This window comes from Peromyscus californicus, unplaced genomic scaffold, assembly GCF_007827085.1.
Source record: "Peromyscus californicus insignis strain IS unplaced genomic scaffold, ASM782708v3 Scaffold_19__1_contigs__length_69161282, whole genome shotgun sequence".
Lineage (NCBI taxonomy): Eukaryota > Metazoa > Chordata > Mammalia > Rodentia > Cricetidae > Peromyscus > Peromyscus californicus.
The window spans coordinates 7433369-7459490 of record NW_026294491.1 but is presented as its reverse complement, the minus strand read 5'-3'; the positions used below and the strand labels follow the sequence as shown (position 1 = coordinate 7459490).

Genomic DNA, 26122 nt, shown 5'->3' with positions numbered 1-26122 from the left:
CTAGGGTGGGCTTTGTCGATGCAGCTGTAGCTGAGCCTTTCTTTTAAGTAAACCCTGGGCCATATTCCTGTACTATCCCCAGGCAAACTCCTTGGTTCACCAAGTTAAAGTTTGGTGATATCCTTATTTCAGTCTGTGGTTGGTTGGCGAGTAAGCATTTGTTCTCATCTCCCCAGGAACAGTGTCCCACAACACCAAGTGACAAACAGATAACCCAAGTGTGGTAAAATCGTACAATGCAATGAATGTGAAGCCCTGACACACGAAGCAATGTGAATTAGCTCTGTTTTGTGGAGGAAGCTCCATAGAAAAGGCCACATGTTCTATGATTCCATTTGTAGGACATGCCCAGTGCAGGCAGGTCCACAGAGACAATGTCAATGGTAGTTTTCAGCTGCAGGGTAGGAGGGAGTCTGAAGGGTAAGTGAGGAATGAGTGCTATTGGACACAGGGGCTCTCTTTTGGGGATGACAAAAACATTCTAGAACTGATTGTGATAGTAGTTATATAGCTCTGTGGAGACACGAAAACCATTTGACTGTTTATCTTAAATGAATTTACCGCATGGCACAGGAATCATACTTCAATAATGCTGTTACTTGAAAACAAAACTGTTTGGCCAGGCACGGTGGCATAGGCCCTAATCTCATCGCTTGAAAGGAAGAAGCAGGGAGGGCAGGAGCTCAAGGTTATTCTCCACTACATAGCAAGTCTGAGGTCAGCTGAGCTGTGAGACTCTTGTCTCAAAACACAGCAATGACAAAAATAGTGGTACCCAAATAAAACTGTTTAGGAAAACTTTTCCCTTTGCCGTTTCTCTGTTTGTTTTTCAGGTTTATTATTTTATATATGCCTGTGTGTGTGCCTTCCTGTCTTCACACGCACCACATGCATGTAGGTACCCGGGAGTCCAGCAGAGGGTGTTGAAACCCTAGGAAGGTGACAGGGGGCCCCCATGTGGGTGCTGGGGACTGAACCAGTCCTCTGCAAGAACAGCCAGTGCTTCCAGCCTCTGAGCCATCTCTCCAGGACTCTTCGGAAACATAACATGCTGACGAATTCTTTGAGAGTTTCATAGATGCATACACTGTATTTTGATCATATTTACTCCCCCACACTTGCCCCTATTTGCTGTTCCCCTTAAAGCTACACATCATAACCAACTTCTAATTTGTTATCATCTATAGTGGAATAAAAGTTTGAAATAGTCTCTGATACTCTTTTTATTTCCTTCCAAATGAGCCAACCAACCAGCTTGTCCTTATGCCCAAACATGGACTTTAATTAAACCAAGAGATATCAATGTAATGACATATTGAAAAGGGCAGATTCACTGTCATCTTCCCAACAAGATCCAAAAGGGTCCTATATTGACTTATTATGTTATTGATGAAAGGAAGTTAATCCTCTTTGTGCCCAAGCAAATAGAATCCTTTTTCTCACTGAATTATCAGCGGTTCCATTAATTTCTATGTATTCATCTTATAATCCATATTTAATCAGTTCTTTATTCTTGGATTTGTATTCCGGTCTTTTGCTATGACTAATGCTGCTGGAAAGAATTGTCCTTACATTTATATATCTTCCTGCCTCCCCAAAATATATGCCCACAGACTTCCTAGCTTGCTGTTTTAACTGGCTTGTAAAAGAAATCCGGCCGGGCGGTGGTGGCGCACGCCTTTAATCCCAGCACTCGGGAGGCAGAGCCAGGCGGATCTCTGTGAGTTCGAGGCCAGCCTGGGCTACCAAGTGAGTTCCAGGAAAAGGCACAAAGCTACACAGAGAAACCCTGTCTCGAAAAACCAAAAAAAAAAAAAATTATAAAAAAATTATAAAAGAAATCCGATGTGACCTACTCTGTTTCACATGTCTTTGAAGCCATGCACTACTTTTTAATACATTTACTTACTTATTTAGTTATGTGTATGGATGGGTCTGTGTATGTGCATGTGCACACAAGTGCAGGTGCCTGTAGTCACCAGCAGAGGGCATCTAATGACCTGGAGCTGGAGTTGCAGGCAGTTTTGAGCCACCCAATGTGGTCCTCTGCAAGAGCAGGGTACACTTTAACACATGGGCCACTTACCCTGCCCAACGGTTCTCAACCTTCCTGATGCTGTGACCCTTTGACCCTTTAATACAGCTCCTCATGTTGTGGTGACCCCCACAACCATAAAATTATTTCATTGCTGCTTCATAACTGTAGTTTTGTTACTGTTATGAATGGTAATGTAAATATCTGATATGCAGGATATCTGATACGTGACCCACAAAGGGGTCATGACACACAGGTTGAGAACCACTGCCAGCCTCTTGAATATACTTAATTAACCCTCTTTCACGCTGCTTTTGAATGTTACCTGGATTTTGTTTTTGTTGTTGTTGCTGTTGTTGTTGTTTTTGAGATAGTGTCTTACTATTTGCTCTGGCTGTCCTGAACTCATTATGTAGACCTGGCCTCAAACTCGAAGATTCTCCTGCCTCCACCTCCCAAATGCTGGAACTAAAGGCATGCGCCACCACACCTGGCTCATATTTTTAAATTTTACATTACTCATAAGTGAACTTAAATTAGAATGCTTCACTTTATCCTAAAATGTTGGGAGAATCCTCTCCATCTGTGTTATTTTATAGCCACCCCTCTCTCATAATTTATATTTTATTAGTACCCAGTATTAAATATATTAAATTTAATGTTCTGGCTCCATAAAATTATAATTAAGGCATTGTTAAACCTGATGCTTTATCACTTAGGACCCAAAAGTCCAAGTGATCTCTGGAAATCTTTCTCCTTTCCATCTCCTATCTTTCTGTTGTCCGCAAGGTGGTATTTTAATCCCACTATCGAGGTGGGGCTGCAGAGACGGCTCCGTGGTTAAGAGCATTCACTGCTCTTGCAGAGGACCCACATGCTGATCCATTATCCCTCAGAAGCAACTCACAAATGTAACTCCAGCTCCAAGGAATCTGACACCTCCTTCTGGCCTCTGTGGGTACTTTTGTGCACGAGCGCTGACATGCACATAACACACACACACACACACACACACACACACGCACACGCACACGCACACGCACACACGCGCGCGCACGCACGCACAATCAATCAATCAATCGATCAATTAATAAACATTTTTGTTTGGTTGGTTAGTTTTGGTTATTTTGAGACAGGGTCTCATACTATGTACCTCTGGCTGTCCTGGAACTCACTCTGCAGATCGGGCTGTACTCAAACTCAACAGAGATCCGCCTGCCTCTGCCTCCCAAGTGCTGGGATTAAAGGCGTGCGCCACCGCCACCTGGCTCAGTCAATCTTTTTGAAATGAAAATAACAGCCTGCTGGGATACATTTTTCTTGCACCAAAAAACTCCTTCAAAAGGAATCAGAAGTGGGCTGGACAGAACACGTCTACCACACAATTCATGAGGACCTGAGTTCAGATCCCCAGCATGCACATAAAAAAAAAAAAAAAAAAAAAAAAAAAAAAAAAAAGCTGATGTGTCCATGTTCATCTGTAACCCCGTGCGAGGGGAGCAGGGACAGGTGTATCCCCAGAGCTCACTGGCCAACCAGTCTAGCCAGTTAGTGAATGCTGAGTTCAAAGGTAAGGTGGAAAGCAATAGAGGACACTCAGTGTCAATCTCTGGCCTCTGCACCTGGACCCACATGCACATGTACACACACCCACACACACACAAACATGCCCATACAAAAAAGGAAAAAGGAATCATTAGAAGACGCTGTTTGGCCGGGCGGTGGTGGCACACGCCTTTAATCCCAGCACTTGGGAGGCAGAGCCAGGCGGATCTCTGTGAGTTCGAGGCCAGCCTGGGCTACCAAGTGAGTTCCAGGAAAGGCGCAAAGCTACACAGAGAAACCCTGTCTCGAAAAAACCAAAAAAAAAAAAAAAAAAAAAAAGAAGACGCTGTTTGTCTTACCTGCAGATACAGCTTGTCTGCCTTCAATTTGCTTTCCAGTTTCAGCAGCTTCTTCGCTTGTTCCGGGACATCCAGCTTCATCTTTATCATGCACTTGGTTTCCCGCACAACTTCCAAAATCTTAGGATCAAAATTAACCAGCAACTTCCCCGTTTCCGGATGTCGCACAAACAGCGTGGCCTGCAAAGCTGCAAAGGAACCAGTACTGGCATCGATGTGTCCTCATTCCCCTTCCGCTTCCCCACTTCCCCACGTCTCGCTGCGTAAACCCCATTCCCCACTTCCCCACGGCTCGCTACGTAAAGGCAGAGCAACAGTCCTGGATCCTACGGTGCCAAGACAGAGTCTCTCACACACAGTCAGCCATCAAGACTCAGAGAAATGAAGACCCGGTATCTATAAGGCCATCAACTCAGATCCAGAGAGAGAAAACCCGATGGGTGAGTGACAGGCGTTGTGCCACAAACTGCCACACGTCCTCGAGTGGACTGTAGACGTCTATCTGCGGCTTATTTTTATAGATTCTAACTTTATCCTTGTTCTGGTTCCCTTTCTGTTGCTGTGATAAAATACACTGACCAAAAGTAGCTTTGAGGAAGACAGGATTTATTTGCCTTTCAACTCCAGATCACAATCCATCACTGAGGGAACTCAAAGGCCTCAAGGCAGGCCTATTTGCTTTTCCACAAAGCATTAGCTCCCACTCAGGAACTCACTTCATAGCCACAGAGCACAGAAGGAACAAGGGAGGATGCTACTTGCTAGCTGACACTCGGGCCTGCTTATACTCAGCTAGGTTTGTTACACAGTCCAAGACCACCTGCCTAGGGATGGTATCGCCCACAGTGGGCTAAGTCCTCTTACATCAATTAGCAATCAAGACAACCCCCCACAGACCTGTGACCAATCTGATTTAGTCAATCCCTCTGAGGCTGTCCACTTAGACACCTCTAGGCTGTGTCACGCTGACAGGTAAAGCGAACCAGGCGGCCCCTGAATAAGGATCAGAATGACAGAGATGGCCCACTGCCTAGATGTCAGACTCTTCCCATCCGACCCCAATCTGACTTCTTTGGGGAGGTTTGATTCCTGAGACCCACATGATAGAAGTAAAGTGATCCAAATTTGTCCCCACATCCACAGTCATGCCGTGTCAGGTGTGAACGCGGAAACACGCACACAAGTAAGCAAAAAGTTTTAAAAAGTAAACAATGCAAGTAGATGCTTTTATCATGAAGTGAAATGCACAACCTCAAAAGATTCTTGCTGGGGCCGGGTGGTGGTGGTGGCGGTGCATGCCTTTAATCCCAGCACTCGGGAGGCAGAGGCAGGTGGATCTCTGTGAGTTCGAGGCCAGCCTGGGCTACAGAGTGAGATCCAGGACAGGCACCAAAACTACACAGAGAAACCCTGTCTCGAAAAAAAAAAAAAAAAAAGATTCTTGTTTTGTATTACTTATTTATTTTTATGTGTGTGAGCATTTTGCCCACATGTTTGTCTGTGCAACATCTGTGTGCGGTGTTCATGAATACTAGAAGAGGGGGTTGGAGGTTGGAACTGAAGTTAGAGATGGTTGTGAGCTATGGGTGCCGGGACCTGAACCTGGGTCCTCTGTAAGAGCAGCCAGTGCTCCTAACCATTGTACCATCTCTCCAGCCCCTGAGATTATCTGTTAAGGCAACATGAATCACTTCTAGAGGCATAATAATAAAAATAATTACTTCTCCAGGCTTATATGTATTCACTCAAATTACCTCTTATTTCAACAAACTTTATCAACACAAGAATTTCATTATAATCACAGACTCTGCCAAGTCTCATGGGACCTGATAGAATGTCACACCATCAAATTTCTAGGGAAATAAAGCATTCCCTAAATCCCTTTGAAGCTGGCTTTTACTCACTAGGTAAAATTAGTGTTGGAGAGGTTCCCTTTAAAAGACGGTTTTAATTTATTTATTTTTAAATCTATTATAGGATGGATGTGCCACAGCACACCCAGAGGACAATTTGTGGAGTCAGTTTTCTTCTACATTTAAGCGAGAGCCAGGGATTGAACTAAGGTGTCCAGGCTTGTGTAGCACGCCCCTTTACACTAACAGAGCCATCTTGCCAGCCCTTAGCAAGGTTCTCGATGGGGTCAATTTTCCTGAGGCTCTCAGCTAAGAATTTTACCCAACATATTTGGAATCCTCTCAGAACTGGGTTAGAAATCACATGGCCATTCAGATAAATCCCAGAATAATTCTAAATACTCATTTAATAAATCTGTCTCCCTTAAGGCTGTACGGAATGTGCATGACAGAACAATAGGATTGACAGCGTAACTAAGACGGGTCCAAAGGACAGTCAGAAGGGGCCGCTCCAGGCCAGGGCGACCACCTGAGACCTGGTGGCTCTCCACCTGAGAAGCTCTGTGCAGCATCCATCAAAAGGAGGCCCAGTCACCCACCCCAAGCCCAGGCAAGCACGGCCAATCCGTACAACGGGCAACCACCCAGAGCCTTTCATTTCCCATAGCCGGGGCTAGCATGAAAAACTCCCCCAATTTAAACTGTTGGCTTTGCTTGGGAGCACTTCTCCTGGGCACTGACCCATGGTGTCCTCGAGAGCCAAGAACATTCCAGAAAACTTGATATAAACTTCATCTATCAAGACTGCCTGATCTCTGCCTTTTGAGCCAGGGTCTCTCACTACTACAGAGCACACCCATTAGACTGTACTCCCTGCAGGGAGCCCCAGGGGTCTGCCTGATCTCACCTCCCTCGTGCCGGGATTACAAATGTCTGCCGCCACCCCCCTGCTCTTTCACTTGAGTTGTGAAGATGAAGCTTGGGCATCCACCAACTGCGCCACCTTCCCAGCCCTAAATCTAAACTTAGTGAGCCTAACTGTTTGGAAAGGGAATGTCAAAGGTCACCAGAACCGTGAACCCATCTGCAATAAAGCTCCACCTGAGTCTTACACGTACCATACTGCAGCTGTGAAATCTCTTTGACCCAGGCTGTGTGGTAGACCACCTCAAATTCCACCAGGACGTACGAGATCTTGTTATACTGACGGATGACAGCTTTACCTTCCGAGCTTGACAGAATTTCTGAGTTTTTCTGGGTTTGGGGGTGGGGTGGGGGTGGGAGAGAATGTTATATTCTAAGAGATCGCAGACTTTGTTCCACAAACTACTTACACTGACATCAAATAGTCCCGGTGGCCTTTTAGATTCTGCCTTCGAGTGAAACAGGGATGGGAAGGGCCATGGAAGCTGGGGACGGAAGTATGGGGATATTAACACTGGGAAGGGAAGGAAAAGAAGCCTGTTAGCCCACAGCCAGCCACAGGCAGCAGAGCCTGCCATCTCCAGGGTCTCCTCCCTCCCCTGATTCCCTGGACAAGGTACAACTGGCTGATTTTACTTAAACTATTATCAGGGCAAATTCCTTAGCTGTCAGGGGAGGGGGGGCAGGGAAAAGGGGATCACTTAAGAAGTGTTTCCTTCTGTTAACCTTGAAAGAATTCCTAAATGTCCTACTGCACCCTGCTGCTACAGCAATTTAGCCTCTTGTCTAAAGCTGGAGTTTAAATGTCTTTTAAATTTTTTTTTCTTTTTTACTAATTATTTTGTGTCTGTGTAGGGGCATGTGCACATGAGTGTAGGTGCACACACAGACCAGAAGAGGGCGTCAGATCCCTGGGAGCTGGGATTATAGGTGATTATGAGTCACCAGACATGGGTGCTGGGAACTGAACTTGGGTCTTTTGCAAAAGCAGTATGCACTCTTAGCTGCTGAGACATCTCTCTGCTCTCAGTTCAAATATTTGCAAATATGCAGACTAATGAAGCAGGCAACAGCAGAAACTTCATTCGGTAACGCCCCAGTAACAAAAATCCTCAAAGCCTGTGGTCCCAGGGATATTTTGTTCTCTCTTCAGACATGAAATACAACATCAAACAAACCAGACTCTACTCTGGTACTCTGTCTCTTAAACAAATAAAAACAAAAACAAAGAAAAGGCAAGATGACATTCCCAGGATGCTGGCAGTATCGACAAGGACCCTGCTCTTCAGAATCAAATGATCTTATTTCTACTGCACAATACTGCTTTGGCCTCCCCGGGGCTCAGCTCTTCAAGAAGGAATGCACTCAGCATCCCATCTTGGCTTTCATTAAATATACATCAGCACCTATCCATCCACACATGCAAATAAGAGTCAGGACACAGCTTACACTCCGCGTTTTTAAAAACAATTATTCTTAAGAGCCTTTATAAAGTGTCTTCTGTTATTAAAAGACGTAAGATTTGCCAACTATAATTGAACTGGCTGGTCCACTGAACGTGAAAAGATTGACTTCGTCCCTCTCTGGCATGTTTATAAGCTAATTTTTTTTTTCTCGGTAAAAGCATTGGTTCTGACTACTTCATTGGCATCAATATTTTAGGACAGGATGCATTTGTAATGTAATTTCATTTCCACACCACCATGATTCACGTATAAACTGTATGATTGGCTTACATAGAAATAGGTGATGGGCTCATTTATCCGGCGGTAGAGCTGCCTCACCCAGAGAATTTTTCCTGCTATGGGGGGCATGTTGCGAGCGAGAGGGGGATCATCTTTCTGAGAATGATAGAGCTGTAATTAAAAAATATGATGTTAATGTTTGAATTCAACACAGTGGAGAATGCAAAGGAATTTACAGCTACATTTGAATAGGTAGCTTCACCATGATTCACAGGTTGAGTGCACGAGAGTTAGTCGATAAATATGTAAATGAACTTCAGAGCCAATAATCTGAGGCTCAGACACAATCATGTCTCACTGACTGGCCTAGGTTGGCTGCCAGCAAGCCCCAGGAGCCACCTGCCCCCACCAACGCAGCATGGAGATGACAGGTGCATGCCACTGCAACCAACTTTTTACATGCTGGGGATCTGAACCCAGGTCCCCGTGCTTGTAGAGCAAGCTCTGTCCTTACAGGGCCGTCACCCCAGCCCCTAGTCTCTTGTTATGAATGTCTGCCCACCCCAAGCGGCTTGTGCTGTTTGGGAAAGCTGTGGAATCTTGAGGAGGTGGAAATCAATTGAAAAGGGGGTGGACCTCTGGAAGTTATACCCGCTTATCCGGGCTGGCTGGCAGCCATGTGAATAGCCTCAGGTTTACACCCCTGTTGCCACACACTGAGCCACTCCACTATGACAGGCTGAAACACAATCGGACATAAGTCCCTCCCACACCCCAAAATTTCTTTCCACCGGGTGTTTTGGTGGCAGGGATGCAGACGTCACTAACAAGCATGCATTCTCTTCTATCCTTACCTGACATTTCAAGGAGGTGTTCCAAAGAGAACACAAGCAGCTACATTGTATCTGGTACACTCCAGCCCCTGCTTTTCTAGTGCAAAAAACCCTAACCTAACTGGTTCGGCTATACAAATGCTGGAAGATTGGACAAAAGCACAATTCACAACAGCAGACAGGTGTGGATCTGGGAGTCTGAGGACTAACCACCAGAACCCTCACACCCAGAGGGGAGCCTCCAAGAGCCTTCACTGTGAGAGGAATGCTCTGAAGACCCAGGCATCGGATGGCAATGGCGAAGACTTTCAGACCCTCCCTCTCCGCACTGAGACATTATGTGCCTAGGCAGGAGAGTTACCTTCTTGGTAGCTTCAAGTTCAGCCACATAACACTGAAGAATCTGCTCTATTGTGTGATTGATTTCCAGTTGAAGGCAGGGGATGTTCAGCTTCTGAAACCTAGAAGTAATTGAAACTGGGTAATTAAAAGGGAAATGAGAAACGGATTGCAGAATGGCTGGGGTGCTACATATCCTCTCAAGCATTTGATAAACGTTTACTCCAGGCCTCATGCATTATCCTAGGTATGTAACAACACACAAGGCAGATGCGCTCTTAGCTTTCCTGGACCTGCAGTTACCACACTGAAAGGCAGGTATTGTAAGAATGGCCTGTCAGCCAATCTCACATCAACTCAGAGACTAAATGATGCCTGGGAGGTACCAGGACCACACTGTTCTGACAATAAACTGAACAACTGACCAACAGCTTATCATAGGTAGAGAAGGCAATGGGAGACAAACAGGGCGGGGAGGTCACCATTAAAATGCTGCCTGCGTTGTCGCTTACCAAAATCATTTCGTGCCTGCTTTGAATCTCATGGTAGTCTCTTAGAGATGACCACTATCACCGAGACGCAGAGCTGCGGCAAAGTCACCGGAAAGCCAGATGCTCTGACCCACAGGGAAGAATTCCTAAAGGGGCCTCTGACATGGTCGTGTGTGTGTGTGTGTGTGTGTGTGTGTGTGTGTGTGTGTGTGTGTCTGTCTGTCTGTCTGTCTGTCTCTGTCTCTATGTGTATATTTGCCTCTGTCTGTGTGTATGTAAGTGATTTGTGTGTGTATGCCTCTCTCTGTCTCTCATATACACATACACACGAGCACACACACACACACACACACACACACACACACACAGCCTCTAATCCAACTTCCCTCTTTAGTCTAGACTTCTGCCCTTTGTGGGGGGTACTACTAATAAGAACAGAGGAGAAAGGAGACTATATTTTAAGTGCCCTTGCCATAAACGCCTTGGGGATGAGGCTAACTATCTGCGATGAAGGACATTATTTTCTTCACTGTGCTGACCATTTTTCTGTGTATACCAATAAGTCTAATATACCTGGTCTAGTTTGCTTCTCTTGCTGTGGTAAACGCCAAAAGAAACTTGGGGAGGAGGGGGTTTATTTCGACTTACAGCTCCCGGGTCACAATCCATTATGGAGGAAAGCAGGGGTAGGAACTCCAGGAGGGAGCATGGAGGCAGAAAGTGAAGGGGAAATTATACAGAAACGCTGCTCACTGGCTTGCTTCCAGCTCACTATCAACTGCCTTTCTTACACAGCCCAGACCCAGCTGCCTAGGAACGGTGCCCCCCACAGTGGGCTAAGCCTGCCCACATCAACTAGCCATCAAGAAAAATGTCCACACACATGACCACAGGTCAGTCTGGCAGGCACAGTTCCTCAGCTGAGGCTCCCTCTTCCCAGGGGACTCTGGGTTTGTTTCAAGTTGACACCTAAAGTTAACTATGACAATATGCAATCATGTTCTTTGGAAATTCTTTCCTCAAGTAAAATTAAACATTAGTTACTCCCTCTCCAATAATAGCTATGAAATTAAAATGAAGTATATTACGTGGCTGGGGATAGGAAGCCTTGTGAGACTTTCTTATGAAAGACTTTGTTATTATTTTTTAATTCAGTAGAACATCTAGTACACACCTGTTATCCCAGCATTTGGGAGATGGAGACAGGGGGAGCAGGACATTAAAAGTCTTCCTTGGCCACAGAGCAAATTTGAGGCCAGCCTGGGCTATAGATGAACCTGTCTCAAAAAAAAAAGTCTAAAATGCTATATAAAAAATAATGTTCTGTATTTCGAAAATCTACTTAGTGGTAAACGAAAAGTTACTATTTATAACTTTTTTTTTTTTTTTTTTTTTTTGGTTTTTCGAGACAGGGTTTCTCTGTGCAGCTTTGCGCCTTTCCTAGGACTCACTTGGTAGCCCAGGCTGGCCTCGACCTCACAGAGATCCGCCTGGCTCTGCCTCCCGAGTGCTGGGATTAAAGGCGTGCGCCACCACCGCCCCGCTACTATTTATAACTTTTAAGGTTTATAAAGGAGAGGTTTCTAGAACATCTAATTTGAAATTGTGGGCAGGGGTTTTGTGTATGTGTGTTCATGTGTGTGTAGGTACATGTATATGTGTGCAGGTACATGTATGTGTGTTCAGGTACATGTATGTGTATGCAGGTACATGTATGTGTGTGCAGGTACATGTATGTGTGGGTGCATGTGTGTGTGTGCAGGGACAGGTGTACAGAGGCGTGTGTGTGCAGGAGCATGTGTACAGAGGTGTGTGTACACAGAGGCATGTGTGTGTGCAGGGGCATGTGTGTGTGCAGGGAATGTGTGTGTGCGCAGGGGCATGTGTACAGAGGCGTGTGTGCGCAGGAGCATGTGTGTGTGCAGGGGCATGTGTGTGTGCAGGGGCATGTGTACAGAGGCGTATGTACAGAGGCACGTGTGCACAGGGGCATGCGTACAGAGGCCTGTGTGTGCAGGGGCAAATGCATATGCGTATGTGTGGAGCCCAGAGTACAACCCCAGGGGTCAATTCCTCAGGTGCCAGCCACCCTTTTCTTTTCTTTGAGACAGGGCCTCTTACTGACCTTGAACTTACTGATCCAGCTGAACTGCATGGCCTCTGAGACCCTCTCCAGGGACAGCGGGCTGCAGACGTGTCCCACCACACTCGCCTCCTTCTTCCCTCTCTTTCTCCTCTTTTCACATGGGTTCTGGGGTTTGAACTCGGGTCCTCCCCGTTGCAAAGCAAGCACTTTGCCCCCCTGAGCTGTCTGAAATTGTGCCTTCAGAGAAACCACCCTCCTTCAGCCCCTGTAACAAATACCTCTGAAGCAGCTGCAGAGCCTGCTGGGAAGACAAGATCTTTCCGAAGATACTGTTCATAAATCCCTGTATCTGTATCTAAAATAAAATGTTGACATTCACGGTATGTTTACAACATGAAGGAGATTAGTTTTGTTTGGTAATTAGCGACATTCCTAAAGACTCAAACACATCTACCACCTAAGTGATGCACGGATGCACTGTGGTGGCCACATGCCACATGGCTACTGAATGTCTCCCCTCAGAAGTGAGATGTAGGTAAATATAAGATACAAACCGCATCTTAAAGACTTAGTACCCACACATACCCACACGTACACAAAGGTTACGCAAAATACTTCCTCATGAATTAAAAATGAATGGCATGTGAAACTATAGTATTCTGAATAGACTGTACTAAACACATTATATTATTAAAGTTAAACTCACCTTCTTTTCAGTCTATTCATGTGGCCGCTGGAAAGACGAAAGCCCCTTGTGTGGTTTGCATTTGCAGTTCGTGGTTGGATATTCTGGTTGAGGTGATGTGTAACACGGTGTAAGGGGCCTGTGCTAAATACTTTCCTTTGAAAAGTCTGTCATTTGTAAGCATGGGTCAGAAGATGTAAGGGGACGCACTAGTACCCTGGGAAACCCTGTTGCTGTGGCTCAGTAGGAACAGGAGGCAGAAAATGTCCCTCCAAGACTCCCACCATCCCTAGCAATGAACTTCAAGCTCTTGGCCCTGAAATATGGAACTAAAATGGCTCCCTGTAGCCCGGCGGTGGTGGTGGCACACACCTTTAATCCCAGCACTCGGGAGGCAGAGCCAGGCGGATCTTTGTGAGTTCGAGGTCGGCCTGGACTAGAGTGAGTTCCAGGAAAGGCGCAAAGTTACACAGAAAAACCCTGTCTCAAAAAACCAAAAAAAAAAAAAAAAAAAAAAAAAAAAAAAAAAAAAAAAAGGCTCCCTGTAGATTCATTTTCCACATGGAATGTATTGGTATCAGTAGCCAAAGGAATCGCACACACAAGTCAGTCAGATGCTGGCAAAGGAAAGTTAAAATACTGACAAGACAATCAAATTATCGATTAATAACTACCAAAGGGCTTATGTGAGCTGGGTTTGATGGCCCACACCTATAATCCTAGCACTCATGAGAAGCAAGAAAACTGCAAAATCTGAGGCCAGCCTGTGCTATGTACAGAGACCCCGTCTCAAATAAACCGAAGGGCTAGGATGTAGCTCCGTGGTACAGTGCCTACCCAGCTGGAACCAATCACCAGTCCTCAAAGAAAAAAAAATCGCATGGACACTAACTTTATTGAAAGCTAAAATTTACATCTTTCATAATATATAATCTTCATTAATAAATCATAAAATTCTCAGAGAACAAAATTTTTAATTCCTGCTGGCATGAATATTTAACTCCCAATGTATTTTGTAAGTAAATTCCATGCAGCTCAACTAGTCAAAAATGAAAAATAATAACGGGACTATATCTTGATATCAGAATCTAATTTTCAAAAATGGAAGGGAAATAAAAAAAATAAGTTAACTTTTCAGGCCTGATGATATGGGCCCATAATCTTAGCTACTCAGTAGGCTAATGGAGAAAGATCACAAGCTCAAGGCCAATCTTGGCTATCGGGGAGTTCAAGGCCAGCCTAGGCAACTCAAGGAAGATCCTACATCAAAATGAAAGGTAACAAGAGGATTGGGGATAGTTCAGTGGTAAAAGTACTTGCCTAGCACACATGGGACCTAAGGTTCATCTCTAGTAACACACACACACACACACACACACACACACACACACACACACACCACCACCACCACCACCAACAACAACAACAACAACAACAACAACAACAACAACGATTAAAAAAAAAAAAAAAGGATGAAACTTGAGAGATGACCCAAGAGTCAAGAGCGCTGGTTACTCTTACAGAGGACCTGGGTTCAATTGCCAGCACCTACATGGCAGCTCACAACCTTCTGTTAACTTAGTCCAGGGGATCCAGCGCCCCCTCTGGCTTCTGCTGGTACTGCAGGTACGAGCTGCACATACATATCGGCAAGCAAACAAACACATAAAAGAAAAACGGGTATTGAAAAAGAAATTGAACGGAAACCCGTTCCAAAACTAGAAGGTATAATTGTAGGGGTGACAACAATGCAGGAACTGTCTTATTCATATTGCTAAAACACATGTAATACAAATTTACAAGATTTAAAAAAAAAAAAGAGACAAAAATCTTATTTTCCTCTCCCCTTTATGTCAAGAAACGGAGTTTCAAAAACTGGAAAAAAAGAGGCCAGTGAGAAAGCTCGCCAGGTAAAGGCATTTACACCAATACATAAAATACCCTTTGGATGTTTGACTATTCACGTATGTCTTTCGCTGGATATACTCATTTTTTTTTTCATAAAGAAAAAAAGCTGAAAAGGCTGGAAAAATTATATGAGCAGTAAAGTACATGGGTTGCAAGCAGGAAGACATACATTCAGATTCTGTGGTGGTCTGCATGAAAAACGTCCCCTATAGACTCACAGGGAGTGGCATTATGGGAGGTGTGGCCTTGCTGGAGGATGGATGTCACTGGGGGTAGGCACTGAGGTTCCAGATGCTCAAGGCAGGCCCAGTGTCACACTCTCTTCCTGCTGCCTATGAAGAACCCAGATGTAGAACTCTAGGCCTCTTCTCCAGCACCATGTCTGCCCGCACACCATCATGCTTCCTGCCATGATGATAATGAACTAAACTTTTGAACCTGTAAGCTAGCCCTGGTTAAATATTTCCTTTATGAGAGTCATCATGGTCATGGTGTCTCTTCCCAGCAATAGAAACCCTAAGTAAGACAGGTCCCCAGAGCCTGCATAAAAAGCAAGGAATGACAGTGTGTACCTGTGATCCCACTAACAACACAAGATCACAGAGACAGGTGGGCCAGCTAGACCCTGGCCAATGGCAGACCCTCTCTCAAATAAAAGGTCAACGGCACCTGGGCTTGTGGCCTGGCCTCCACACCTTGTACGCTAAATACATGCATACACATGACCACACAAGCCCGTGTGCATTGTGCTTACATACACATAAAAGTGGAAAATGTTTTATAGATTGTTTTAAAGCATTATTCACCCTGCACATCTTTAAAGCAACTTAGAAGAGGAATCAAATAAATAGTCAGTGCATGTGGCTGGAGAGAGAGTTCAGTGGTTAAGAGCGCTGGCTGCTCCATCGGGGGACCCAGGTCCCATTCCCAGCACCCACATGTATTGGGAAATCCACTAGATCCGGTAGCTCTCTGAGCTCAGCACAAAATGGAGGACTTGCTTTCTCAACGGGGTTTCCTCTTCTCTGCCTAAATCTTCACTGGAGAGTGTCTCTGAGCCCGGATGACCGACCTTATCTGGAGGGTGACCCTGCACAGAGCTCCCTGCAAACCTGGTGCTGTTATGACTCAGCACCGAAGTCTCACTCTTTCCTCCGTCCACATGATAACTAGGTCCTATGTTACGACCAATCAGCCCTTCCCACCTGTAACCCTAAGAAACAATAAAATGAAGCTGACGCCCCGAAGTTCTTTCTGTCACACTCACAGCCATCCAAAACCTGCTCGCTGCTTCTGCGCCTTTTGCCAGTGGCCAAAACCCCCAAGGAAAAGGAGACCCCCACACACACACACATGGCTGCTGTGGGATGGTCTGTATGTCAAATCTGTTGCTCTGATTGGTCAATAGATAAGACACTGATTGGCCAGTGGCCAGGCAGGAAGTATAGGTGGGACTAACAGTGAGGAGAATTGAGAGAACAGGAAGCTGAGTCGAGGAGACACTGCCAGCCACCACCATGACAAGCAGCATGTGAAGACTCTGGTAGGCCACAAGCCACGTGGCAAGGTATAGATTTATAGAAATGGATTAATTTAAGCTGTAAGAACAGTTAGCAAGAAGCCTGCCACGGCCATACAGTTTGTAAGCAATATAAGTCTCTGTGTTTACTTGGTTGGGTCTGAGCGGCTGTGGGACTGGCGGGTGACAGAGATTTGTCCTGACTGTGGGCCAGGCAGGAAAACTCTAGCTACACATGGCGGCTCACAATCAACTATAACTCTAGTTCCAGGGAATCTGATCTCCCCTTCTGGCCTCTGAGGGCACCAGGCACACATGTGATATACAGACATGCATGCAAATGAAACAACCATACCAATAAAATGAATTAAAATTTTTAAAAAGAATGAATACATGAGCATTGCTCTAAATAGATATTTGCACTAGCAGTACCAAGCAGTACTATCAACTATGCTTCTGTTTTTCTAAATACAAGTTTGTGTCACTATTTACCTCTAAAGTATTGATTTTTGACATAAAATCTGAGAAGTCCGTGTCAAATTCTGTTCTTCGTGGATCCAGGATGTCATACTGGTTCTTCTTAATCCCTTGATAGATGTTTTTGAATTTTATAGCCATAATATCTATTCCTTCAATTGTGGAATTACTCAAGGCTGAATATGTTTGCACAATGGTTATCATTTCTGTAATCTTCAAACAGAAATGGTAGATGGTTAAGAAATGAACTTTTAGGTCCCTTTCTCTGGAACAGGCTTTTTAATGAATCATGGACACAAACAAACAAAAAGGCCGGCTAGCACATACCTAAATTCCAGCACTTGAAAGAACATGGCAAGAGGATGGGGGATTTAGGCCCATCCTCAGCAAACAGTGAATCTGAGCAAGCCTGAGCTATGTAAGGCCCAGCCTCAATACTATGAAGCAGTGGACCAGTGAGATGGCTTAGCGGGAAAAGGTGATGGCCAAGTCCAGACCATCTTTGTTCAATCCTCAGGATCCGTATGGTGGAAGAAGAGACCTGACTTCTGCAAGTGGTTCTCTGACCCCCCACTCATGGGCTATGGCACACACACACACACACACACACACACACACACACACACACACAAGCTTGGAGGGCTGGAAATCCACAGGACTCTAGTTCAGTTTGTAGAACCCACATTGTGGTTCACAACCATTTATAATTCCAGTTCTTGGAGAATCCGACAGCCTCTTCTGACCTCTGAGGGTACCAGGCATGCACATGGTACACACACATGGTACGAAATCATATGTGCAGGCAAAATACTTATTCACAGAAATAAATCTAAAACAATAAAACCCTCATATCCACAAGTGATGCAGTTCTTAACCTTCAGTGATTTCCACTCTGAGTCCTGCTTTCAATAACATAGCTCAGAACTCTCCATGGAGAGATTATTTTTGTCCAACAATGGGAAAGGAAATGTGCCTCTCCTTAGCACGTCCTCCAAATACCACATCCCACGATGACAATACTACTGGTCCTTCGACATGACTATCAGAAGCCCCACACAGTCCTTGTGCATGTCAACCCAGGAGCAGTCTTGTCAGGGTGGGTGACTACTATTCTAACAGTACAATATCCAGACATCTCCAGAAACCATTGTCTCAGAAATGCAAGCCATCTGAAATTTACAGTATATTACATATGAGTTGTATAAACACAAGAACTGACTGGACTGTCTCCTAATACAGACATCCCACATACCTACTGTGTAAAGCAAAAGCCAAGACAGGAAGTCAACACAACTAGCCCGATGTTATTCTGATCTCTAAGATTCTGACTCTACCACCCAGCTACTATAGCCAGAAAGTAGGACACAATTTTATGTGCCCACATAAAATCCATGAGCCATCATAAGAGAAAATTTACTATATTTGTCTTCATGTGGTTAGCTTAATTCATTTCATATGGTTATCTTCAGTTACATCTATTTCCCTATATAATCTTAAGATTTATTTTTTAATTATATGTATGTGCGTGTGGATATGTACATGTAACTGCAATTTCCCCCAGAGGCCATAAGAGGGCATGAGATCCCCCAGAGCTGGAGTGGTTAGGGATGCTGGCAACCGCTCTGCAAGAGCAGTATGTGCTCTTAACTGCTGAGCTACCCCTTCAGGCCCTCCAACTTACTTATTGAGACAGGGTCTCTCCTTGAACCTGGAGCTCCACTGACTGGCTAGGCTGGCTGGCCAGGGAGCCCCAGGAATCCACCTCCCTCTGCCCCACCAGCACTGGACTTAGACGCAAGCACCACCATGTCCAACATTTACAGGGTGGTTAGCTATCCTCACCCAGGTCCTTACACTTGCTCAGTAAGCACTTTACCAAAACCATCTCTCCAGCTCCAGGGTATCTTTGTAAATCCCCACAAAGACTGACACCAAGGAGCCTTTAGTGTGGGTTCCCTATAGCCTTCTCAGGAATACCATTCCTCCTCAGACAGTCCTAATAACTGAAGTTAGAGGTGAGGAGTCTCCGGCAGCCGTCTGTCCAGCAAAGGCTTCCCATACACACTGTTCAGAAATACATCTCGCATACTGGTCCTGAAAGACGGGCGTCTACACCTTCAGATACTGCACGTTTACGGGGCTCACCAGCTGCACATATTTTTCTCAAGCTTAATATTGTGGTCAAAAGCACAGGCCTTCAAGTTCAAGAGCTAGCTGTGTAAGAAGAATTGAGGTCTTGGGAGAGGTGAAAATTTGCAACGGCCTTTGTGCGGGCACAAGTCACTAGCCCAGGATTGGGGAAAAAAAGATCAGTTCAAACAAATGCAGTGATATATGAGTAACCTAATTGGATGAATTGGATCAACCCAGGAAGAGACCTGAGACAATGATCTTAACCCACACCCAAAACACCAGCACTGTGTGGGTTAGGGTGGGGTCCTGTGACTGCAGAATGCTTACCTTCTCCAGTCTCTTACAGAAGGCTTCGAATTTTCCGAATATATACATTTCTGAAACCTCGAAAGACTTCTCCCCGGAGGATTCTAAGATCTGCTTTCTTGTCTTATGAAAGGATGCCTGATACTCCTTGAAGAGAAAAATGCAATCCTACAAGAGAATAGAAAGAAAAAAGCAGGAGGGTGATGGGTGACAGGTTCGTGATAGGCTGATCATACCAGCCCCATTAGCCCCTCAAACAAAGACTGGCGCTGGTAGCAGATGATCTCGTTCTCTGCTTGTGCATTAAAGCCTATGAACATCCACACTACATTTTAATTTTTTTTTATTTTAAACTTTGTTATTTAAAAAAAAGGTTGCAAACTTAAAGACAAAACAAGACGAAAATCACACACCAAAATTATCCCAACTCAAAGACGACACAACTCAATGAACTTCTAATCAATTAAGAGTAGCTGGGCGGTGGTGGCGCACGCCTTTAATCCCAGCACTTGGGAGGCAGAGGCAGGCGGATCTTTGTGAGTTCGAGGCCAGCCTGGTCTACAGAGTGAGATCCAGGAAAGGCGCAAAGCTACACAGAGAAACCTTGTCTCAAAAAACCAAAAAAAAAAAAAAAAAAAAGAGTAGCCATTCAAAAAAAAAAAAATACAGCTTTTTGAACACATTCTATTTTCATCTCTCCTTTCTCACACTTTCCCCCAACTCACCTCGCACTAAAGTATGACATTAGCTTTTGGTTTTATACTTTCACGGCTAATTAAGAGCAATCATCATGCTGGCAAGCAGCCTTCTAATTATTCGTGTTTCCACTCACAGACACGTGGGCCAGAGGAGCCTCTCTGTGCAGTGGGCAGCAGCCAGCGGAGAGCTGCAGAATGGTCAGGTGCTGAGATAAGAGGCTGGGCACTCAGCCCTACAGGGGGCACCTGTATCAGCACCCCCTCCCCCGGCCAAGGCTCAGGGAACATTGAGGAAGAGGAGGTAAAAGAACCCAAGAGCAGGAAGACAGGGGGAACGCGGTGAAGGGCTGTTTTCCGGACAAGGCGTGGCCATGGCATTCCTCAGCTCTCAGCGGCTGTGGTTCCCTGCACAAGATCAAGTCAGCTAGAATTCAGGCATCCGCGGGGCAGGTGGGCTCCAGCCCCCACCCCTCAGAAGAGCTATTGTTGTAGCGGGGGCGGGGATTCAATGTTTCAGAAGGATGCGGCCACAGAGTTCGCGGGCTGCTGGAGATGGCCTCACGCCCACACACATCTGGGCAGCACTAACCGGACTTCGTGGGTCAGAAACGAACAAAACCAAGAACAAAACACAAGAAGTTGGGAGAAGACATGTTGGAGGGAAAATGGAGGAGGCTGGAGGGGAAATGGGGGGTGAGCAGATGCCATCATATTCCATTGTATTCATGTATAAAATTCTCAGGAAAAGAAAAAAAAATCATAAAATCCCCAAGAGGCCAGGAAATTGTCTTTGAAGATCTCTGTATTCAGCTGGCATCAGTATTTGCACCAGCGTGCGATTTTTTGTTGTTTGTTGTTGTTTGTGACGATCTCTTACTACATAGCCTGTTCTGGGTTCAAATCTATGGTCTACCTGGACTCAGCCTCCTGGGTGGTACAGGCGTGCATCCCCACGTGGTCTGCACCAGCATTTGTTCTGTCCGTGAACACACAACATAAAGATTTTGCATTGACAGCTTGTTTTGTTTTGTTAAGACAGAGTCTCAAAAAAGAATGTTAAAAAAAAAAAAGATACAAACAGATTGATAAAAAAAAAAAAAAAAAAAAAAGAGCGATTCATGGCTTACAAACCAAAAAAAAAAAGACAAGAGTCTCACTGCATAGCCCTGGTTGACCTAGAACTTGCTATATAGACCAGGCTGGCCTCCACCTGCCTCTGCCTCCCGAATGCCAGGATTAACGGTATGCAGTCTCATTTCTAGGCTAGTTTTATTTTTCAAATACACACACAGCAGTTTCTCAATGTGGTGCTTTTAATAAGAATGGCCCCCATAGACACACATTTGAATGTTTAGGGAGTGACATTAGGAAGTGTGGTGGTGTTGGGGTAGGTGTGGCTTTGTCGGAGGAGGTGTGGCTTTGTGGGAGGAGGTGTGGCTTGGTGGGAGGGGTGTGGCTTGGTGGGAGGAGGTGTGGCTTGGTGGGAGGAGGTGTGGCTTGGTCGGAGGAGGTGTGGCTTGGTCGGAGGAGGTGGGTAGGCTTTGAGGTCTCGGAAGCTCTAGCCCGTTCTTTTCCTGCTGCCTGCCAGTCCGCATGTAGAATTTCCAGCACCTCCAGCACCACGTCTGTCTGTGAGCCACCATGCTCCCCACCATGCCAATAACAGACTAAACCTCAGCACCTATAAGCCAGCCCCAATTAAATGTTTTCTTTTACAAGAGTTACCATGGTCATGGTGTCTCTTCACAGCAATAGAAACCCTAACTAGCTCTTTTCTCTTTCTCTTCCTTCTCATCCCCAAGGACCGTCCTCTGCCCTCTTCTCTGCCCTCAATAAACCTCCCATGTGGGCCCTGTTGTACAGTGTGACTCCTTCCTGCCACTTTTAAAATACAACATTTGGTGCTGTGACTCAGACAGGCTCTCCCGGCAGTCTGAGGGGTGCCCGCCACAGCCCGATTTTCCCACCTAATGGAGCCTTGGGACTCTCCAGCCAACTCTGACAATTGCAATCACGTGGCTCCCCTTCATCTTGGCTGGTGACCTCATCATGATTTCTTGTGAGCTCCAGGGAGTCCACTTGGATCTACCTCGAACAGCAACTTGCCAGGTCCAAGAGGTGCCAGACAGTTCTACAGAGCCTGGACAGCGAAGTGAAACAGCCAGCGACCCCAGGACGTGGCCAGCACCCTGGTTTTCTCAGGTCCCCCAAAGATGATTGATGCCCCCCCCAGGCCAGCAGGAAGCAGTCTCGAGAACATGGCGCCCTCATCCTGCCTCACCTGCTACCCCGTTCTAGTTCATCTTTTTATAATAAACAAAAGGGAGGAATGTTAGCATTCAGGCATCTGTACTGGCCTGCCCTTAGGGTCCTGACAGGAGATATCCTCAGCTGCAGCCACTAAAAGTGTTCATTCGCTACGTTTCCTTATAAAAGGAGGGCTTTGCCCACCTCCCATCCCTCTCTTCCTTCGCTTTCATCCCCAGGGACCTGTCTCTGCCCCCTTCTCTGCCCCTTCACTCCCCTCGCCTTAATAAACCTCCCCCAAAAAAAAGAAAATAAAAAAAGAAAGAAACCCTAACTAAGACAGTCATTCAGCTATTTCTTGGCTGTCCTTGCCCTCAGCACTGGCTCTGGAGCATTTCCATTTTTCTGAGAATTGTTTTTCTTGCTCACTGACACTCCGTGTCTTAACTGGCTCGGCACATCCCTTCTGATAAATGGTCTTGTCCTCGAAGGTGCGACTTCTATTATTTTTTTTACTCTTCACCACCTTTTAAGCGTATTCTCTGAACACATTTCAAAGCTTCTTCCAAAAGCTTGTGTTCTGCTGTCAAAAGGTACAAAGCTGTGTGTGGACTTCCAAGTCGTCCTGAAGGCGTCTTCCTGTCTCCTTAGGCACCTTAGGCCGTGTTCTTTTGTAAGTTACTGCGAGTTGTTTTTCTTCTCGCTTTCTTCTGAAGGCTCAGTGTTTGACGATTCCTTGTCGATTAGTGCTCTTGACACCAGGAAAAGAATCTGTGTCCATATGATTGGTAATAACTCCGTCTGGACCACATGCAGGGAGCAGAGATGCTTACAACCTTACTGGGTAACTGCAGAAAATCCTCTGAACACTTCCTGCCTCTGGCCATTGATTTCTCTACCTCTTATTGATGTTGTCTGAGACAGGATCTCATGCAGCCCAGGCTGGCCTCAAACTCCGTGTGCAGCCAAGGTTGACCTTGAATTTCCGATCCTCCCATCTCTACCGCCCCAGTGCTGGGGGTACAGGCATGTGCCTCCGTGCTTCCTTGGATGTGGTGCCTGAGATGGGACCCAGAGATTCATTCACACATGCTTAGGTAGCTGCATCCTTAGCCCAATTTCTCCACACTTCTAGGCTACAAGGCTCAGCTTCTTGTTTCTCTTTTGCAATTTGATCACAGACACTTGTCTTTGTTTAGAGGGGGCATGGGAGAGGGGTCTGGGGTGGGGCATCCATCCCTGCCTCTGTAGGATAGGTGAGCGTTGACAGTCTAGCGCTACAACCCTGCTGGAGTCTGTCCATCTCCCCAGCTCTCCCTCCACTTTAACCTGCTCCTCTCACTGCCACAGCGACACGTAAAAGACTTATTTTTTATTTTTAATTGTGATGAGGGGGTTCCCACAGGGGTGAAGGCTTCGAGCCCTCCCAAATGAGTTACAACACTCTGTACGGCCGAGCCGTCTAGCCCCATAGGAGCGATGTATCAATGACAACCCTTTTTCATATTCTCACACATTTCCGCTCATGACTGCTTCAAAGTGAACCATGTTTCATGAATGAACAAAGTAAACGGCACTGAACTGGCCGGTGAGGACTTTGCTTTATGAAAAGGAAATATTTTTACAAACCTGGATCTTTTTTAGGACGGCTGGTGTTTCCTGGTCCCATACGTGGTTTGTTCCTCCGTCAGTAATATATGCTTTACACGCTGTCACCATCTGATTTGTTACCTAAAATAAAGGGAGGTGCAAGGTAGCTGGAGGTAAATGACTTTTAAAAACATAATATACACATGATAAATAATGTGACAAGTAGAATGATAAATAATAAGCTTATAGAGTAAATAAATCACAAAATTTAAAAAAAAACCCACAAATCCAATCAAAATAAAGAAAACCCGCCGGGCGGTGGTGGCGCACGCCTTTAATCCCAGCACTCGGGAGGCAGAGCCAGGCGGATCTCTGTGAGTTCGAGGCCAGCCTGGACTACCAAGTGAGTTCCAGGAAAGGCGCAAAGCTACACAGAGAAACCCTGTCTCGAAAAACCAAAAAAAAAAAAAAAGAAAGAAAGAAAGAAAGAAAACCCAAAGTCATGTTTACCTACTGCAATTAGGTCTCTGTCACTGGGGTCATGAGTCCCAAAGCCAACCTCATTTCCCATCTGTCTAGTACATATCCATTTAGGTCCTGATCTAGTCCAAAGTAACGAAGGGAAGGGTAGCCTTCATAAGATGGTTAGGAGAAGGAATGTAGACCAATGGTAGGACGCTTGCCTAGCATGCTCAAGGCCTTGGGTTCCACCGTGAGCTTCACTTAAAACCTGTGATCCCAGCACTTAGGAGGCAAAGGGGATCAGAGGTTAAAGTTCATCCATGTCCTCTACTACATAAGAAAATTCGAGGCCAGCTTGGGAAACCTGGGACCTTAGCAGAGAGGCGGGAGAGAGAGAGAGAGAATGAGAAAGGCAAAGAAAGAGGAAAGGGGGAGGTACAGGGGAGGAAGAAATGGTGTCCAGTATAGACATTGAACTCGGGGGAATTTTCAAATGCACGATGCACGCAACATCACATACACCAGCATGCAGAAAGTGTCTAGAGGAAACCCAAACCCAGACTTGGAAAGGGTGATCATTCTGGGAAATTTTACAGATCGGTAACAATATGAGTTCAGCTTCAGTCGTGGTGCCACACAATGAACTTAGAGCAGCTTGAACAGTAGGCTCTGTGGCAATTGCCTTTACCTGCTGAACCATCTCGCCGGCCCCAAGGCTATTTTTTTTTTTTTCAGCAAAAGAAATAGTAAAGCCCCAAACGAGGCTATGTGCAAATCACAAACCATTAGTGATCAAAGAAACTTATTTGTCAGGCTGAATAGTCTCCTCGGCTAGCATTTCTATTGCTGTGAGAAAACACTGTGGCCAAAAGCAACTTGGGGAGGAAAGGGTTTATTTCAGCTTACATGTCCACGTCACAGTCCATCAGTGAGGGGAGTCAGGGAAGGAGGCAGGAGCTGATACAGAGACCATGGAGGGGTGCTGCTTACCGGCTTGCTCCTCATGGCTTGCTCAGCCTGCTTTCTTATAGAACCACCAGCCCAGGGGTGGCACCACCTCCACCCCATCCCCGTGGGCTGTGCCCTCCCACATCAACCAATAATCAAGAAAATACCCCACAGTCTTGCCAGAGGCCAATCCTATAGAGATATTTCTCCATTAAGTGTCCAGACAACCCTGGCTCATGCCAAGTTGACATTACAAACCAACCATAATGTTCTGGTTCACAATGCTGAAAAAAAAATGTTAATAATCCTGAACCAAGAATGATCTCAACCTGGAACATCGGTAGCAAGAAGGAAGCAAAAGGGCAGAGAGGATTCCCATGATCACCTGGGGTGCAGTGTGTAGCTAGATCCCTGTTTCCTTGTATAAAAGTGACATGTGACACATCTAATTCAATTCTCTTCTAATGTTTCCTGGATAATTTTTTTTATTTTTATTTATTTATTTGTTTTTTGTTTATTTATTTATTTATTTTGGGTTTTTTTTCGAAACAGGGTTTCTCTCTGCCTGTCCTGGATCTCCCTCTGTAGCCCAGGCTGGCCTCGAACTCACAGAGATCCGCCTGACTCTGCCTCCCGAGTGCTAGGATTAAAGGCGTGCACCACCACTGCCCGGCGGATAACTTTTTTTAAAAAGTCTTAAAAATAATTACCCACATGATGCAACATGAGCATTTAAAACAAACTGAAGCCCCATCTACTGGGTAGACTCGAAAGTACTTGGAATGGTTAAATTGAAGGGGACGGCTACCTTTAAGTAAAAAGCCTGGGGCTGTCCTCTGATAGGAGAAAGGCACTCATTACGACTATTAAGTACAACTGACTCCAACTGACACCCCCGCCCCCACCCCACCCTTACCCCCACGTGATCTCTGAGAGTACCCAAACCTCCCAACTTATGAACTGCTTCACAGGACCATGTGTGTGAATTCCATTAGAAAC

The 26122-nt window shown here is 45.6% G+C and overlaps 1 protein-coding gene across 1 annotated transcript in view; it reads right to left on the bottom strand.

Moving 5' to 3' along the window:
* Positions 1-26122, bottom strand: part of Dnah8 (dynein axonemal heavy chain 8) — a 227096-nt gene that overhangs the window by 188908 nt on the left and 12066 nt on the right. Inside the window, exons 7-14 of the mRNA XM_052744492.1 lie at positions 23753-23854; positions 19200-19346; positions 16755-16952; positions 12429-12505; positions 9596-9695; positions 8453-8572; positions 6911-7046; positions 3940-4127 (exon numbers count right to left, since the gene is read on the bottom strand). Of these exons, the coding sequence (XP_052600452.1) occupies positions 3940-4127; positions 6911-7046; positions 8453-8572; positions 9596-9695; positions 12429-12505; positions 16755-16952; positions 19200-19346; positions 23753-23854 (1068 nt within the window). The remainder of the gene's footprint in view (positions 1-3939; positions 4128-6910; positions 7047-8452; positions 8573-9595; positions 9696-12428; positions 12506-16754; positions 16953-19199; positions 19347-23752; positions 23855-26122) is intronic.